At 47.6% G+C, this 17163-nt stretch overlaps 1 protein-coding gene across 1 annotated transcript in view; it reads right to left on the reverse strand.

The window, feature by feature from the left end:
• CUX2 (cut like homeobox 2) overlaps positions 1-15532 on the reverse strand; it is a 106100-nt gene extending 90568 nt beyond the window's left edge. The window contains 1 exon segment of the mRNA XM_087705469.1: positions 15429-15532. Coding sequence (XP_087561595.1) covers positions 15429-15470 — 42 coding nt within the window. The 5' untranslated portion in view covers positions 15471-15532.
• Between the last annotated feature and the right edge of the window lie 1631 nt (positions 15533-17163).

The following is a 17163-nucleotide window of genomic DNA, read 5'->3' on the forward strand; positions in this document are numbered from 1 at the left end:
AATCACACACACACACACAGACCCACAATTTAGAGGTGGGGGGAGAAATCACATCCCATTAAAAGCCTCTCCCCAAAGGCTTTGCTAATCAAACAGCCAAATCTTTCATAAGCAACCACTCCCGGCTGAGCAATTAAATATTTCCCCTTTTAAAACACTTGCTGCAGCATTCGGGATTTTCTCTGGTGCCATTCCCCCCCCTCCCTCTCCTTCTCCTACAACCCCTCCACCCCCCCCCTAAAAAAAACTTTGCAAAATTCATTTGATAAATTAATTGGGGGGAGGGAAGAGAAGATGGGGAGGGTTTTTTTTAAATAAAAAACCAACAACTTTGTTCTTTCTTTCTTTTTAATTACAGAATCCACGATGCCTGAATAATGTTTAATAAGAACTATGCAAAATTCCTAACAGCATTACAACACCACACAAAAGAATTAACCTGCTTACTGTGAAAAGCTGCATATTTAATTAAGAAGAGAGAGAGTTCGAAACTACCCAGAGACTTCCAAAGTACTTTTGCCGGAGGGGGCAAATTACATGCTTCCAGGCTGCTAACAGCATTCTGGCATACCGCCGCCGTCCCCCGGCAGACCCCATTAAGTGACAACGGATGGAAGTCATCCGCTGCCTTTCAACAGGCAAACAGGAAAGGAAGCTGAGGCGTGGGGCAGCTGGGAAGAAGGGGAGGGAGGGGGGAAACAGCCCCCTTGTTGATAGAAGCAATAATTAAAGAATAATGTTAATTAACTGCTTTTTATAGGAATAAAAAGTACGGTGGCGAGGGAGACGCTGTGTGCTGCCAAGGAAAATTGCAAGATGCCCCCCCCCCCCGAATCCCCAGCCTGCCTTTGTGAAATTGACACAGCGCAGGTTTTGCTAATTCGTTATTTACTGCGGAAAGAATTACAATAGAAGAGATCTAATTATTGTAGGGGAGGAAGAGGAGGAGAAGGAGGAAGAGCATGGTCTCTGCAAAGAGGTGTATAGGGTTAGAAGCCCCCCCTTGTGGAAGGAGGGACCCAATCCGCATCTACTAATTCTGACAACCGAATTGGGGGGGTCTGAGGATCAGGATAATACAGGTAGCCCTTGGCTTAGCAATAGCAGTTAGACTTATATACCGCTTCATAGGGCTTTCAGCCCTCTCTAAGCGGTTTACAGAGTCAGCATATCACCCCCAACAATCCGATAGATAGATGATAGATAGATAGATAGATAGATAGATAGATAGATAGATAGATAGATAGATAGATAGATAGATAGATGATAGATAGATAGATAGATATAGATAGATGATTGATAGATAGATAGATAGATAGATAGATAGATGATAGATAGATAGATAGATAGATAGATAGATAGATAGATAGATAGATAGATAGATAGATAGATAGATAGCAATAGCAATAGCAATAGCAATAGCAATAGCAGTTAGACTTATATACTGCTTCATAGGGCTTTCAGCCCTCTCTAAGCTGTTTACAGAGCCAGCATATCGCCCCCAACAACAATCCGGGTCCTCATTTTACCCACCTCGGAAGGATGGAAGGCTGAGTCAACCCTGAGCCGGTGAGATTAGAACCGCCGAACTGCAGATAGCAGTCAGCTGAAGTGACCTGCAGTACTGCACTCTAACCACTGCGCCACCTCGGCTCTTACGACTTAGGCCCAAAATTTAGGGTCGCTAAAGTGAGGGATTTGTTAAATGGGTTTTGCCCCATTTCGCGACTTTTCTCATTCAGTGAATCACTGCAGTGGTTAAATCGGCAACACGGTCGTTAAGTGAATCTGGCTCCCCTGTTGACTATGCCGGTCAGAGGGTCGGGAAAAAAGGGGGGGGGTCACGTGACCCCGGGACACTGCGACCGTCATAAACACAAGTCAGTTGCCAAGTGCCTGAATTTTGACCGTGGAGGAAGCTGCAACGGCCGTACGGGTGGAAACTGGTCCTATGAGTTCACTTTGATCGGTGCCGTTGTAACTTTGTGTGGTCACTAAATGAAGCGTCGTAAGTCAAGGCCTACCTCTAGTTCAGCTACTGCTATGACGCGAGGGGTCCTCGCTGCGCTCTGAGCCTGGTTGCTTCCTTGCAGACGTTTCACTGCCAAACTAGGGAACGCCATCAGTGCTGCGGCAAGGAGCCCTCGTTTCAAACCTGAACCACGAAAATTCTGCTTTTATCGATGCTGCGAAGGGCCTCATCCTTCGCAGCAACAGCCTGGGTAGAATAAGAGATCAGGGCCAGGCTCAGGCGAGGTCAGCCGAGGGTGGGTGAGCCAAGGGCTGTGAAGCAGAAGGGTCCATGCACAAGTCGACTTTCAACTCCGGTTTTGCGCTCAAAGGATCTCCGCCTGTTCTCGTTTCCTCTCCGGATAACCAAAGCCACAGTTGGCCTCATCTGCAGCAATGGGCTCATGCAGGCACTACGGCTGGTAGAGCAGGCTGCGCATGCGTGCACAGGGGAATAAAAATGGTTCTGCACATGCGCAGAAGCTGAAAACAAGATGGCGGCGCCTATGGTGCCACCCGGAGTACCGGTTCGGGGGCGTGTCAAGCCGCTTCCAGTGACCCAGGCCGCCAAACTACTACCGCTTCGGCTGAACAGGTCCGAAATGGTAGGAAACCACCCCTGGTTCAGGCACTGTGGCCCTGGGGCATCGTGGCACGACAAAACCGCGGTCCACTAAAGCGCGCCCGATTAAAGCGCGTACGTGACGTCATCAGCAGCGCAACAAATACGACCGCGGAGAAAAAAGGGCGCTTTAAAAAGCGCTTTTAAAGCAAGCCGATTCACATAAAGGTAAGGGTTAGGGTTAGGGTTAGGGTTAGGTTAAGGGTTAGGGTTAGGGTTACGTTAAGCGTTAGGGTTAGGTTTAGGGTTAGGTTAAGGGTTAGCGTTAGGTTTAGGGTTAGGTTAAGGGTTAGGCTTAGGCTTAGGGTTAGGTTTAGGGTTAGGTTTGGGGGGGTTAGGTTTAGATTTACGCGTTAATTTTAAGTTTACCGCTCACAGCGTGCTGTTTTCGTCGCGCTGTGATGACGTCACGTACGCGCTTTCGTGGAGCGCGCTTTAGTCTACCGCGGTTTTGTGTTGGAACCCTGGGGCATAGCCCGCCTAACTTGGGGGCTGGAAGTAGGAAGCTTCAAGTCACTACGGGAAGCCCCGTGGCACCCAAGGAAGGTTCAGGAAGAAGAGAAAAGTCAAAGGCCAGTGGGTCACCTTTTCCCAAGTGACAATCCCGCCTACCGCCATGCTTGCTGGGGAATTCTGGGAGTTGAAGTCCACCCGTCTTTCAAGCGGCTGAGCTTGAGAAAGACTGCATTACGGAGGGCATCGTATTTACCCAGCCCGCCGCTTGGTTATTCACTTTCTTCCCCCCCCCTTTTTAAAGGAATCGGTGTCACAGAAGTGCTGGCAAGACCCCGCCGTGCCTAGCAATTAATATTAAAGCAGCCGCCCCTGCGTTTGCTGTGAGTCAGTTAAACTGCAGCGAAATCGATACGCCAGAGTCCTCTCGGTGCTTTGGGGAAATCATTAAATGTTACACCAAACGAGTAAAAACACACAGACAACAAAACCCAATAATTATCCAGCGAAGCAGCATTAAAAACGGCACTGCTTTGTCAACTAAGAAACAAAGAAATGATTATTTAGCCGGGCTCTTTGGCGCATCATGCAAACACGGAATGCGGTATAACACATCTTCCAGCTGAACTGTGGAGGGGAAATCCTTCATACCATAGCTATATGTGTGTGTGTGTGTGTGTGTGTGTGTCTATCTATCTATCTATCTATCTATCTATCTATCTATCTATCTATCTATGTATCTATCTATCTATCTATCTATCTCTAGCTAGCTAGCTAGCTAGCTATCTCTCTATCTATTTATCTCTCTCTCTCTCTCTCTATCTAATCTATCTATCTATCTATCTATCTCTATATCTATTTATCTCTATCTCTCTCTAATCTATCTCTATCTATCTAATTTATATCTCTCTATCTCTGTATCTCTCTATCTCTGTATCTCTAGCTAGCTAGCTAGCTAGCTAGCTAGCTATCTCTCTATCTATTTATCTCTCTCTCTCTATCTAATCTATCTAGCTAGCTAGCTATCTCTCTATCTATTTATCTCTCTCTCTCTATCTAATCTATCTCTATCTATCTATCTATCTAATTTATATCTATCTATCCATCTATCTATCTATCTCTAGCTAGCTAGCTAGCTAGCTATCTCTATATCTCTCTATCTCTATCTCTCTATCTCTCTCTATATCTATCTAACCTATCTTATCTATCTATCTATCTATCTATCTATGTATCTATCTATCTCTAGCTAGCTAGCTAGCTAGCTAGCTATCTCTCTATCTATTTATCTCTCTATCTATCTATCTATCTAATCTATCTATCTATCTATCTATCTCTATATCTATTTATCTCTATCTCTCTCTAATCTATCTCTATCTATCTATCTATCTATCTATCTATCTAATTTATATCTCTCTATCTCTCTATCTCTGTATCTCTAGCTAGCTAGCTAGCTAGCTATCTAGCTAGCTATCTCTCTATCTATTTATCTCTCTCTCTCTCTATCTAATCTAGCTAGCTAGCTAGCTATCTCTATATCTATTTATCTCTCTCTATCTATCTAATCTATCTCTATCTATCTATCTATCTATCTAATTTATATCTATCTATCTATCTATCTATCTATCTATCTATCTCTAGCTAGCTAGCTAGCTAGCTATCTCTATATCTCTCTATCTCTATCTCTATCTCTCTCTATATCTATCTAACCTATCTTATCTATCTCTATCTATCTATCTATCATCTATCTATCTATCTATCTATCTATCTATCTATCTATCTATCTCTACTTCTATTTATCTCTCTGCATCTATCTATCTATCATCTATCTATCTATCTCTGTATTTATCTCTCTATCTATCTCTCTTATCTCTCTTAAATTTGACCAATATGATTTAAGCAAACTCAAGGTTGCAGGATGATCTTTATGAGAGTTTTTTCACAGCCTGCCCTTTATCAGCCTTGAGGGCTAGCAACTTGATTGTTGCAATGCCAACAAAAACAAGCAGGATGAAATGTCCAGCACGTAAGAAAATCCCCCCGCTCATAATCTGCAAGTATACAGACCACAGAAAGCCTTGTCATATCCAGAAAAGGGGGATGGGGGAAGTAGGATGCGAGTGTTGGTGAAAAGGGACGAAAACTTGATTGGCGTACAGCCGGAAATCTCGGCAGAAAAAGACAAGCATTCTCTATCCTCTGACTCCTTTGAGTCAACGCTCAAACTCCGTGGGCAAAACAAATACCACGTTTTGCAACCAACAAGAAGGGGGGGAAACAGTTTAAAAAGCAAAATAAGGATGAAAGTAATCCGCCAGGAAAACTTGCTAGGAGATTAAAAGCTAAATGTTATGGGAAAGCATTGTTTTGACTAAAAAGTTTCATCCTTCTCCCGCACAACGCCAGCCCTCCAAATGCCGTTGTGTTTATTTACATATCCCTAAGACCTCAATCATCGGGTCTGTTTTAAAAATAATTTACTATGATTAGCAAGCCTTTCCCCCTAAGAGGAGGCTCTGGAGCTCCCCACCCACCACCTCTTTCTCTGCCAATGTTATGATTATAGATGAAAAACAGAGATCAGTCATGCAGTTTAATCAGTTAATACTTATTTTCAGCTCACAGCCTCCACCCACCCAAGGGATTCCTGGTAGCTAACAATATATTTAGTAAGAACAGCAAAAACGAAAGGTGGGGGGGGGGGAGAGAGAGAAGAAATAATAATAGAAGAGCTGAAATTTATATAAATTCCCTGACACCATGCAAATTACCGTTTTTGAAAAAGCATGTTATTTTGGTATTCGAGTCTAATTATTTCAGTACAATACTCCCACAGTTGTCCGGGTAGAAGACAAGAGATTCAGCTGGGTGAGTCAGGAATAAAATAGGGGACTTTCTGGATTTGCATGAAGGCCCATTTGTAAGCAGGGTCTGTCCCCCCAAAACACCCCTTTGGAGACCACCATGGGTGGCCAGGTAGGAGTGGGTGTAAGGACAGGAAACCCCCAGAATTACACAGCCTCAAGGACTGGTCTTTTGTGGATCGGATTTGCTTTAAATTTGCCTTTTTATCCAAGCTAGAACGAAGGAGAAATTTCCTGGCAGTTAAAACAATTAATCAGTGGAACGACTTGCCTCCAGAAGTTGTGAATTCTCCAACGCTGGAAGCTTTTAAGAAGATGTTGCAAAACCATTGGTCTGAAACGTTATAGGGTATCCTGCCTAAACAAGGGGTTGGACTAGAAGACCTCCAAGGTCCCTTCCAACTCTGCTATTCTGTTAAAATATACCAATGAGTGTAAAATCCTTCTCGCTAAGGCACATTTCCTGCTTTCTATAGTGTTCTAAGGGAGCATTTATTTATTAGCATTTTATTAGGGTTTATAGGCCGCCCTTTCCCTGAGGGGACTCAGGGCGGCTTACAATCACCAGGGAGGGGGTGCAAATCAAAATAAACAATATACAAACAAATAAAGTAATAAAAACACAATAAAAACACAAGCAGGACTCCAGGCAACTGAAACGAAACAATGGTACTGATGCCAACTCGTAAACTTAAATTGTGAACTCAAATTCGCAACTGAATTTGTACAAAACAGAGATTTCTTTGCTAGTCGTTAACCAACATCCTTTTTTTATATAATGCCCAAGAAACTATTGTCTTTTCCCTTGGAAGAGAGAGTGGGATTAAAATCACCATCACCACCACCATCATGGCTAAAAAAATAAATAAAATAAACATCTTCCTAAGGAGGCCATCAACATCTCAACAAGGATCTCACCATCCTCCTGTTTATAATTTGGCCTTTGTGCAGAAATAGAGCGTAAGGAGGGAGATATTTTCTGCGAAGCAAGTAAGAAGGGACCCAGAAGGCCAACATATGGGAAGAGACCAGGATTGAAGTACTCCTAGATCAAGGATTTTGGTTCAGTTAACACAACTTAATGAGATTGGAAAATGTTACCCTGTTCCCCCAAAAATATGACCTATCCTGAAAGTAAGTTTTAGCTTGATTTTTACATGTGCACACAATATAAGCCCTAAGATCTCGCCCATTCGAGTGCACAGGTAGAAATTAAGCTAGGGTGGGGATGGGGGTGGAGCTGCCCTACTACTTACCTGTGGACAGTTGTAGGTAAGCCTCACACACCCCCAACACCTGCCTCACCGGCCTATTTCTTCTGCAGCTGGGTTGACATGCGCAAGTGTGGTTAGTCAGTAGATGACATTCCCCAAAAATAAGACCTGGTGCCTTTTTTGGTGGCAAGAAAATATAATACAAGGTCTTATTTTTGGGAAAAACATGGTATCTGGCTGAGTCCACTCCTCGCATTGAAATCAGATTTGCCCAGGAAATTAATGTTTACCACAGCACCATGGAGCATCCCACAGCGAGGTTGCACATGTGCTCCCGTGAAAACTGGTTTCAATGCTGTGTGTTCCCGTTTTTGGCCTCCTGATTCCAGTTTTGAGCCTGGAGATGTGAGAATCACCATTGATCCAACTGGAAAGCAAGGAAGCGCATCAACTGGAGCCGAGGTGGCGCAGTGGTTAGAGTGCAGTACTGCAGCCACTTCAGCTGACTGCTAAGCTGCAGTTCGGCGGTTCAAATCTCACCGGCTCAAGGTTGACTCAGCCTTCCATCCTTCCGAGGTGGGTGAAATGAGGGCCCAGACTGTGGGGGCGATATGCTGACTCTGTAAACCGCTTAGAGAGGGCTGAAAGCCCTATGAAGCGGTATATAAGTCTTAACTGCTAACTGCTGAACTGGTTGTCTCTGCTGAGTAGAAATGCCAACTTGAGCCAGATCGTTTTCAAGAGACCAACTTGAGCCAGATCGTTCTCAACCCAAAGTTGACCAAGAGGTGAAGCCAAATCTCCATCTGGGACTCTAGACGTCAACTCCCAGAATTCCCCAGCCAGCCCAGTTCTAAAGTCCGTAACTTGACAGACTCACAATTTCAAATTAAGAAATAACTCCTTTCCTCCCCCGCTTCAAATGACGGCTCAGCATCAGAACCGAGAAGATTCCTGGGCCACCAAATTAAAGGACTTGATTTCCTAAGAAGAGACTGTCCCGGCAGATGCTTCCAGAAAAACCCACAAGTGAGGCTGGAAGGCAAGGCCGAACCTCCCTCGCTGCCATTCTCCATTACTAGTTTTAAAAGGAAAAGGAATAGATACCCAATTATATTATTCGCAAAACATGATGGCCGCCAGTTCACTTCGAGTATAACCGTTTGGTCTAGAATCTAACACAAGGCAGGAAGAAAAAGCTCTCAGAAATTAGGAAGTTTCTCCTTAGTTTACAATAGCAGTAGACTTATATACCGCTTCATAGGCCTTTCAGGCCTCTCTAAGCGGTTTACAGAGAGTCAGCATATTGCCCCCAACAATCTGGGTCCTCATTTTACCCACCTCGGAAGGATGGAAGGCTGAGTCAACCCTGAGCCGGTGAGATTTGAACCGCTGACCTGCTGATCTAGCAGTAGCCTGCAGTGCTGCATTTAACCACTGCGCCACCTTGGCTCATGGTTGCTTCTCTGGAAACTTAATCAAGGAGAGAAGCAAGCTGGAATTAAGGAGAAACTTCCTAGCAGTGAGAACAATTAACCCGTGGAACAGTTTCCTTCCAGAAGTTATGGGTGCCTCATCGTTTAAGAAGAGAGTGGGCAGCCACTTGTTTAGGGAAATTGTATAGGGTTTCCTGCGTGAGCAGGGGGTTGGGCTAGAAGACCTCCAAGGTCCCTTCCAGCGGCATTCTGATTAAAATCGGAGAATCTCTCAGTCTGACTAAGGAGAAGAGAATTTCTGCTTTTCTGGAGAGGCCAAGGCTATAAGGTGAGGATGATGGGCCCAACTTCTCCCAACCTCTTTTGATCTCTTCCGCTAGACCAGTGTTTCTCAACCTTGGCGACTTTAAGTCCTGTGGACTTCAACTCCCAGAACCCCCCAGCCAGCAGAGCTGGCTGGGGAATTCTGGGAGTTGAAGTCCATAGGACTTAAAGTCGCTAAGGTCGAGAAACACTGCGCTAGACGGATCCGCTCCCTTTCCTCCCCCCCCCCGGCCACCCTACCCCAAACCCCACCTCTGTGGTGTGTACACAATTAATTAATAGCTTTTATTAATTAGGAGAATCATCCCTCTCCAGGCTGCGATTGGGGTCGTCCCTTTCCAAAGAAAGAACACCCTGCGCTAAAGAGGGGAAAAACTCGGCATCTTTGCTAGCAATCTTGCCTGACAGAATCTCAATTACGCAGACCGCAAAGAGGAAGAAGGGGAGGAAGAGGGGGGGAAGGGGGGAGGCGTTGGGGAAACCTTCCTCGGGGGCTCAAATGTCAGTTGGTTGCAGCCCCCAATGGGTGGGAGGAAGACGTTTGGGGGGGAGAAGGAAAGAGGGCGATCCTTCCCCCACAACGTATTGTTCTGGAATGCGTCCTGCCGTCCTCCCGCAGTGCCTAAAGAAGCTGCCGATCACAATATTGCTCCATCAATCCAGGGATGTTGCCGGCCACGTCAGCAGATTCAGGGGGAAGTTGTGGGCCATCCTGGATGAAGGGCATCCGTACAGGAGAAGCTCCCCCCCACCCCCAGGTAGCATCTCCCTCAAGTTCTGCTCCCCACTTGGGACTTATGGAGCGCTTCGAACAGTTTCCGTGTCTTTTTCTGGGATGTTTCTCTCTCCCCCCCCCCCCACACACACAATTTCCCCGTCTAGCCAACAGCTCTTCTAAGAACCAAGCATGCCTGACCTTGCTTAGCTTCAGGGTCAGCCAAGATCAACCAAGCCCTACCACAATCTACCCCAACAAGAACAACCAGGCATTGCCACAACTGAGGAACAGGCTGTTCTTAAAGATCTCCATGAGAGTGCACCTCCTTTCTCGCATTTCCCATATTTGAGCGCAAAGAATAGAATAAAAGAGAAGAGAATTAGAACGGGAATAGGATAGGATAGGAAAGAAGAGAAGAGGATAGAGTAGAAGAGAAGAGAAAATAGAAGAGTATAGGATAGAATAGGATAAAATAGAATTAGAAGAGAAGAGAAGAGAATTAGAACAGGAATAGGATAGGATAGGAAAGAAGAGAAAAGAATAGGATAGAGTAGAAGAGAAAATAGAAGAGTATAGGATAGAATAGGATAGGATAAAATAGAATTAGAAGAGAAGAGAAGAGAATTAGAACAGGAATAGAATAGGATAGGAAAGAAGAGAAGAGAATAGGATAGAGTAGAAGAGAAGAGAAAATAGAAGAGAATAGGATAAAATAGAATTAGAAGAGAAGAGAAGAGAATTGGAACAGGAATAGGATAGGATAGGAAAGAAGAGAAGAGAATAGGATAGAGTAGAAGAGAAGAGAAAATAGAAGAGAATAGGATAAAATAGAATTAGAAGAGAAGAGAAGAGAATTGGAACAGGAATAGAATAGGATAGGAAAGAAGAGAATAGGATAGAGTAGAAGAGAAGAGAAAATAGAAGAAAATAGGATAAAATAGAATTAGAAGAGAAGAGAAGAGAATTGGAACAGGAATAGGATAGGATAGGAAAGAAAGAGAAGAGAATAGGATAGAGTAGAAGAGAAGAGAAAATAGAAGAGAATAGGATAAAATAGAATTAGAAGAGAAGAGAAGAGAATTAGAACAGGAATAGAATAGGATAGGAAAGAAGAGAAGAGAATAGGATAGAGTAGAAGAGAAAATAGAAGAGAATAGGATAAAATAGAATTAGAAGAGAAGAGAAGAGAATTGGAACAGGAATAGGATAGGATAGGAAAGAAGAGAAGAGAATAGGATAGAGTAGAAGAGAAGAGAAAATAGAAGAGAATAGGATAAAATAGAATTAGAAGAGAAGAGAAGAGAATTGGAACAGGAATAGAATAGGATAGGAAAGAAGAGAAGAGAATAGGATAGAGTAGAAGAGAAGAGAAAATAGAAGAGAATAGGATAAAATAGAATTAGAAGAGAAGAGAATTAGAACAGGAATAGAATAGGATAGGATAGGAAAAAGAGAAGAGAATAGGATAGAAAAGAGAAGAGAAAATAGAAGAAAATAGGATAGGATAGGATAGAAGAGAAGAGAATTCTTTATTGGTGAAGTGTAATTGGACACACAAGGAATTTGTCTTTGGTGCATAAGCTCTTAGTGTACAGAAAAAGACAAGATACATTCGTCAAGAAAGAGAGAAAGGTATTTCTGATGCTTTCCTGCAAGTGCCTTTGGTTGGAAAAAGCGGTGAGATTCACGGAAGCCTTTTTTTGGGGGGGGGGGGGTTAGCCCTGCTCTAAGATAAGTTTAGAAGGTAAAACTAAATTTATTCCCAAGTGGAACACCAAAGTAGCAAATTGCCCAAAAGACCTGTAGAACAGGATATAAATCCAAATCTTTCGTTCTCTCTCAATGGGGGTTTCTTCAAAAAATAATAATAAAAAATCCGTAACAGATTAACTCCGGCAATAAGGAACACCAGATCTCACTCTCTCGCTCTTCATCTTAAGTTATGTTCCCCATCCGTTTCTCCAAGCTAATGGAATACGATCATTTAATCACTACCACGATTGAGAGAATCAAGAATGTTGACACTTGGTTAAACGCTAGCACATTACAATAAGTCAACCTGTCACGACATGTAATAGATGCCTCGTCTGGAGGATATCTATGTAAAATTCATGCACTCTGGAATATCACGCAGGGATCATATTTTAATCAACCACACACACACACACACACACACACACACTCCCAAGCTACCAGCCAATGCCACCTGGCTACCACCCGGGTGAGGGCCTTCTCTGTAGCAGCTCCAGCCCTTTGGAACGAACTCCCCGCGGAGATCCGGACCCTCACCTCTCTCCAGGCCTTCCGGAAAGCCGTCAAAACCTGGCTGTGCCGGCAGGCCTGGGGTTGATGAGTTCCCCTCCCCTCTCGACTTGTATGGCTGTATGACTCTTGTGTATTTTAATTGCGTGTATTGTGTTTGTATCCCCTTTTCCCCTTTTGAGTTGTTCGCCGCCCTGAGTCCCTCCCGGAGAAGGGCGGCATAAAAATAAATTAAATCTTAATCTTACAAAAAAAGACGAGATCAAAGGCTCTCCAAAGACATATTCCAAAATCCAAACAATGTAAAAGTTTGGGAAGAGAGACAGTAGTGTGGGGTGGGGGGAATGGAAAAGGCGCGTATCTCATAATTAAGGCTAAGGGAGAATCTGAATTCTCTGCAGAACGTCCTGTGCAGAGAACGAAACTCTGAAAACTCCAGAAAAAAATGTGTGGGAAGCAACTCCCTGCCATGATAGGTCCTTTGGCCAGGAATCTCCCACCGAAAAGGGTCATAGGTCAAGCAGAGGGAAAGGCCCAAGGCCAGAAGTATTACCTGCAGGAGAAGTAATAATTTTTAATTCTCAGGAGGCGATCTATTCCTTCCTTGAGGTAGGAGAGAGAAGGAAAGAGGAATAAGAAAAAGGGGGAGTAAATATGCCAGAAACTGAGCATATTGAATGGTGGTCCTGCACTCAGCCTGCCTCTCTCCCCTCCCCACCCCACACACCAATTGTTTCAAGAGATTATCAGAAGGGAATGGGATTCTAATGGTCAGTGGTGGGTGACTATGATGGAAACGGTGGCTGGACATCCCTGCAGGGCACCTGGGAAAGAACCGCTCGCTGTGGGGCATCCTAAATTCAGCTCTCTGCCCCCTAAAAGTTGGTTGAGACAAAATAGGGTGCCCCAACTCTCTGTTGCTCACATTGCCCTGAGCCGTGGTGGACGCCCCCAGCAGAAAACCAGCTTTTTGCAACCAGATGCCACAAATATGTCATTTCAATAGCGTCCTTTTATAAATGGATGCATTTCTCCTTGTATTGAAAACTGTTTCCCCCCCAAAATCATTCACTTTCTACGGAACTCTGCGTCGCAATATAGTCAGGGTTTTTATTTTATTTTTTGAAACAATCTCATGCCCCTAATTTGCCGGCGAAAGCAAAATAAGCTACCCGCAAACATTCAAAATGCTGGATACACACGTGGCCCGCCTTTTAAATCGTTAAAAAAGCTAAGAGGAAAGGGGGGGGGAGGAAACGCATAAATCTAGTTATGTGACTATCAGGAAACAGAAGTGGAAAGGCGGCATTAGTAACGTTTGCCCTCTTTAGATTGTTTTCTTAAATGAAATATGCCCCGTGTCATCCCAGACAGGAATTTTATCTCTCCTCATTTCCCACAACGTGTGCAGGGTTGATCAAAGGGATCAGATTATCAGCTTGTTATTACACAGACCTGCAATTTATCAAGATTGTCTAAAACCCTGCGTAGGCTTTCTTTTTTTTAAAAACGAAACAACTTTGTTAAAGAATAGTGCTTCTATTTTAGACCTTCCTAGCGAAAGGACACGGCCAGAGAGAGTTTTAAGGAACAGCACGAAATAGAAAAGGACAGGCGAATTGGCAGTTAGCAGCTTGGTCCGCATGTGGAAAACGAGACACACACATCAGCGTAGCTGGTTGCACAACTGTGCCAGTCTTCTCATTAAGGAGTTTTGCTAAATTCAGGTTTCTGTATCTCCCTCACTTGATCGTGTATCTGGGGAGGGGAAGAATGCAGAAATGTTGCATGTTTCCCCCCCGAAATAATCTAGGTTTAGTTTTAAAGAAGCCTGCCTGGATTGGTAGGGAATGCCTGGGACAAAACCAAGGGGGCTGAGTGTTTTCATCAACAAACACATCCCGTGTGCACACACACACACAAACCCTGAGACCCAGCCGAAGACTGACGAATGGCCAGGTAAACCAAACCAAACACCTGGAAGCTTCCCCTTGCCCCCCCCCTCCAGCAACCTCTGTGAAAGCTGGGTATCTGCACCCAACTTCGAAGCCACACCGTTTAAGCCTTGGGGGGAGGAGGGATGGCTTCTGCCAGCCCAGCCATCACCAAAAGCCAGCCGAGGTCCTGCCAGTTTCAAAGTCTTCAGAAATCTTAGAGCCTCTTGTCTCCAGGAGGTGTGTCACCTGAACGGACAGGTGAGGGGGGGGAAATAGACTGAAGCAGAGGAAAGAGCTACTTTGAGGGAAGTTTAAACCAGGGGTTCCCAATCTTTCTTTGGCCACCTAAGCATCTCTAAAATCCTGGTCTCTCCCCCTTCCCCGCAACTATAAAGTAAGTATAATTCTTACTTTGCTCAAAAAGAGCGATGGAGGAAGCCTAAAAGGCCATTCAAGGTTTAAAAGAGATTCAAACTGCCCCCATTAAAAATTAAATTGCCCCCCTGTGGGGCTGGGAACCAGTGGTTTAAACCCACCGAAAAGGGAGCTTGCTGGCTGTTCAGAACTGCATGGAGTTGGAGGGGGGCAGAAGGAGCAGAGGGACCCCGGCTTTACCCCTAGGCTGGTTGGGGGGGCTGTTTGAAGAGGCGAGGCTGACGCTCTCCTAAAAGCAGGAGGAAGAAGAGTCGTGTGGGGGGAGGATGGATGGTCTCGGGGTGCTTCGCTTCTCCCTCTCACCCAGTAGCCAACCCCGCGAAAATACAGGAGCGCCGATCGTTCCCCGAGCCCGTAAGCCGCCCCTAGACGCGGTGCCTCCCCCGCAGTCACTTCTTGAAAGCGACTTCAGACCCTTCTGGAACTCCCCACTTCTCCACGCACACCCCCGTCCCCCCAGCCGGAGAAGCCGCAGACCTGAGAGACGCGAAAGTTGCAGCCGCTTCCTGGATGCCCCCCCTTCCCCAGCGGGGCGCCCGGAACGCTCCGGAGAAGGGCTGGCGCCTCCGGGAGGGAAGCGAGGAAGAGGCGGCTGCCCAGGAGGAGGAGGAGGAGTGGGGGGGACCCTTCTCGGCCGCTTCCCTCCCCTCATGTAGGGTCTCCTGCGTGGGCAGAGGGCTGGACTAGAGGACCTCCAAGGTCCCTTCCAATCTGTGAAGGCAGCCAGCCAGCCACCCGGGGCGCTGCCACTCCGCGCCCCCGTCACCTGCGCTGCCCGGAGAAGTTGGGAGCCGGCGGGACGCGGGCTGGAGGACGCCGGCAGGAGAGTGGGCAGCGGCGGCTGGAGGAGCCCGGGGCTGCCCGGCGGCGCTTCCATCCACCCATCCCTCCAGCCGGGCGCGCGACTCTCCTTCCCCTTCGGCGCCTCCCTCGCCCGCCGCGATCAATGGGCGAAGCCGAACAAAGAGCGGCGGCGGCGGCGGCGGGCATCCATCCTCGGTACCTCCCTGGGGAGGGGGAGCAGCGAGCCTCCCCTTCCCCGCCGGCCCCCTCCAGCCCCCCCTCCAGGGCCCCGCCACCGCCTCCCGCTCCCAGCCCAGGGACGCGCCGCCGCTGCAGCCGAGCCGAGCCGAGCCGGGCCCGGCCGGGCACTCACCTGGAGCCGGGACTGGACCAGGGATCCGGCCTCGGCGGCCATCTTGCGGGAGGCGCGGGAGAGGCAGCCCCGGACCCCGGCCGCCCTGCTGCGCCTGCCGTGAGTGCGCCGGCGGCGGCGGCGGGGCGCGGGAGCCGGCGGGGAGCGCCGCCCGCCTCCAGCCCTGCCCGCCCGCCCGCTGCCTGGCTCGGGCTCCTGCTGCCTCCTCCAGGACGCTCGCCGAAGCGCCGGCTGCCCTGCAACAATCGCGCCCCCGCCCGGCCCGCCTCGCTCCTCCTCCCCGCCCGCCCGGCCGCGGCGAAGGCGAGGTGGGGAGGAGGGAGGGAGGGAGGGGAGCGCCTCCCCCGAGGGCCACCCCCGGAGTCTCCCCGGGGAGCCAGGCAGGGAAGGGGGCGGCTCACCTTGCGAGCCCCCCCTCCGGGGACCAGGAATTGCTAGGCAGGGAAGTTGGACGAGCGGGGGACAGGAGGAGGAGGAGGAGGAGGGGGCGGGCGCTTGATAACCTACCTGCCTGCCCTCCCCCCCCTTCAGGACCCCACCTCTAAGCGGGCTTTCCGCCCCCTGGTCTGTAAAGGAATCGCCTCCCTTTCCTCCCAGCGTTCCTCCCAGAAATTAAGCTCGAGTTAAAGAGTTGGAAGGTACCTTGGAGGTCATCTAGTCCAGTGTTTCTCAACCTTGTCAACTTGAAGATGTCCGGACTTCAACTCCCAGAATTCCCCAGCCAGCGAATGCTGGCTGGGGAACTCTGGGAGTTAAAGTCCGGACATCTTCAAGTTGACAAGGTTGAGAAACACTGTCCTAACCACTGCTGGGGAATTCTGGGAGTTGAAGTCCGGACATCTTCAAGTTGACAAGGTTGAGAAACACTGTCCTAACCACTGCTGGGGAATTCTGGGAGTTGAAGTCCGGACATCTTCAAGTTGACAAGGTTGAGAAACACTGTCCTAACCACTGCTGGGGAATTCTGGGAGTTGAAGTCCGGACATCTTCAAGTTGACAAGGTTGAGAAACACTGTGACCTAACCACTGCTGGGGAATTCTGGGAGTTGAAGTCCGGGCATCTTCAAGTTGCCAAGGTTGAGAAACACTGATCTAGTCTAACCCTCCACCCAAGCAGGAGAGCCTACGCCATTTTGGACAGGTGGCAGTCCGGTCTTTTCTTGAAAGCTTCCAGCCATGAAGCTCCCACAACTTCCGAAGGTCAGGCTGGCTCGGATTTGGGGGTGGGTGAGGGGGGATAGGCTAAACGCAAGCCCCCCCCTCTGGATTTTGAAGCGCCCGAGGTGTGCAGAGTTTTGTAAAGAAGCATCCAGTTGCATAGATGGAGCCCCCTCCCCTCCAGGTGTGCTGGGGGACCTTCTCTGGATGGGGGGGCTTTTCCCCCTGCCCCAAACTGAAAGCCAGAAGCAGGGCTGGGAGTTGAGGTCCCCTTCTCTTAAAAGGTTGAGAAAGGCTCAACTGAGCCCCCCAAAGCTTTGGGAAAGGGGCAGAAGCTGCCATGGGCTTCCCAGACTCAACCTACTTAAATCGATTGGGGGGGGGGGCTCCCCAAATGGCTCCCTAAGGAAGGAGGCCGCCTCAATTGGCCCAGCCTAAACCGGTGGGCCTGGGGCTCTCCTAAGCTCCATCCTCCTGGATGTCTAGGATGATGGCCTCCTCCTCCTTCCTCTTCCTCCTCTTCCTCTTCCTCCTCTTCCTCCACCTCTTCATCTTCTTCTTTTTCTTTCTCCTCTTC

Source organism: Thamnophis sirtalis, unplaced genomic scaffold (genome assembly GCF_051295495.1).
Source record: "Thamnophis sirtalis isolate CommonGarterSnake01/CBP01778 unplaced genomic scaffold, rThaSir2_p1.2 scaffold_2, whole genome shotgun sequence".
Taxonomy (NCBI): Eukaryota; Metazoa; Chordata; class Lepidosauria; order Squamata; family Natricidae; genus Thamnophis; species Thamnophis sirtalis.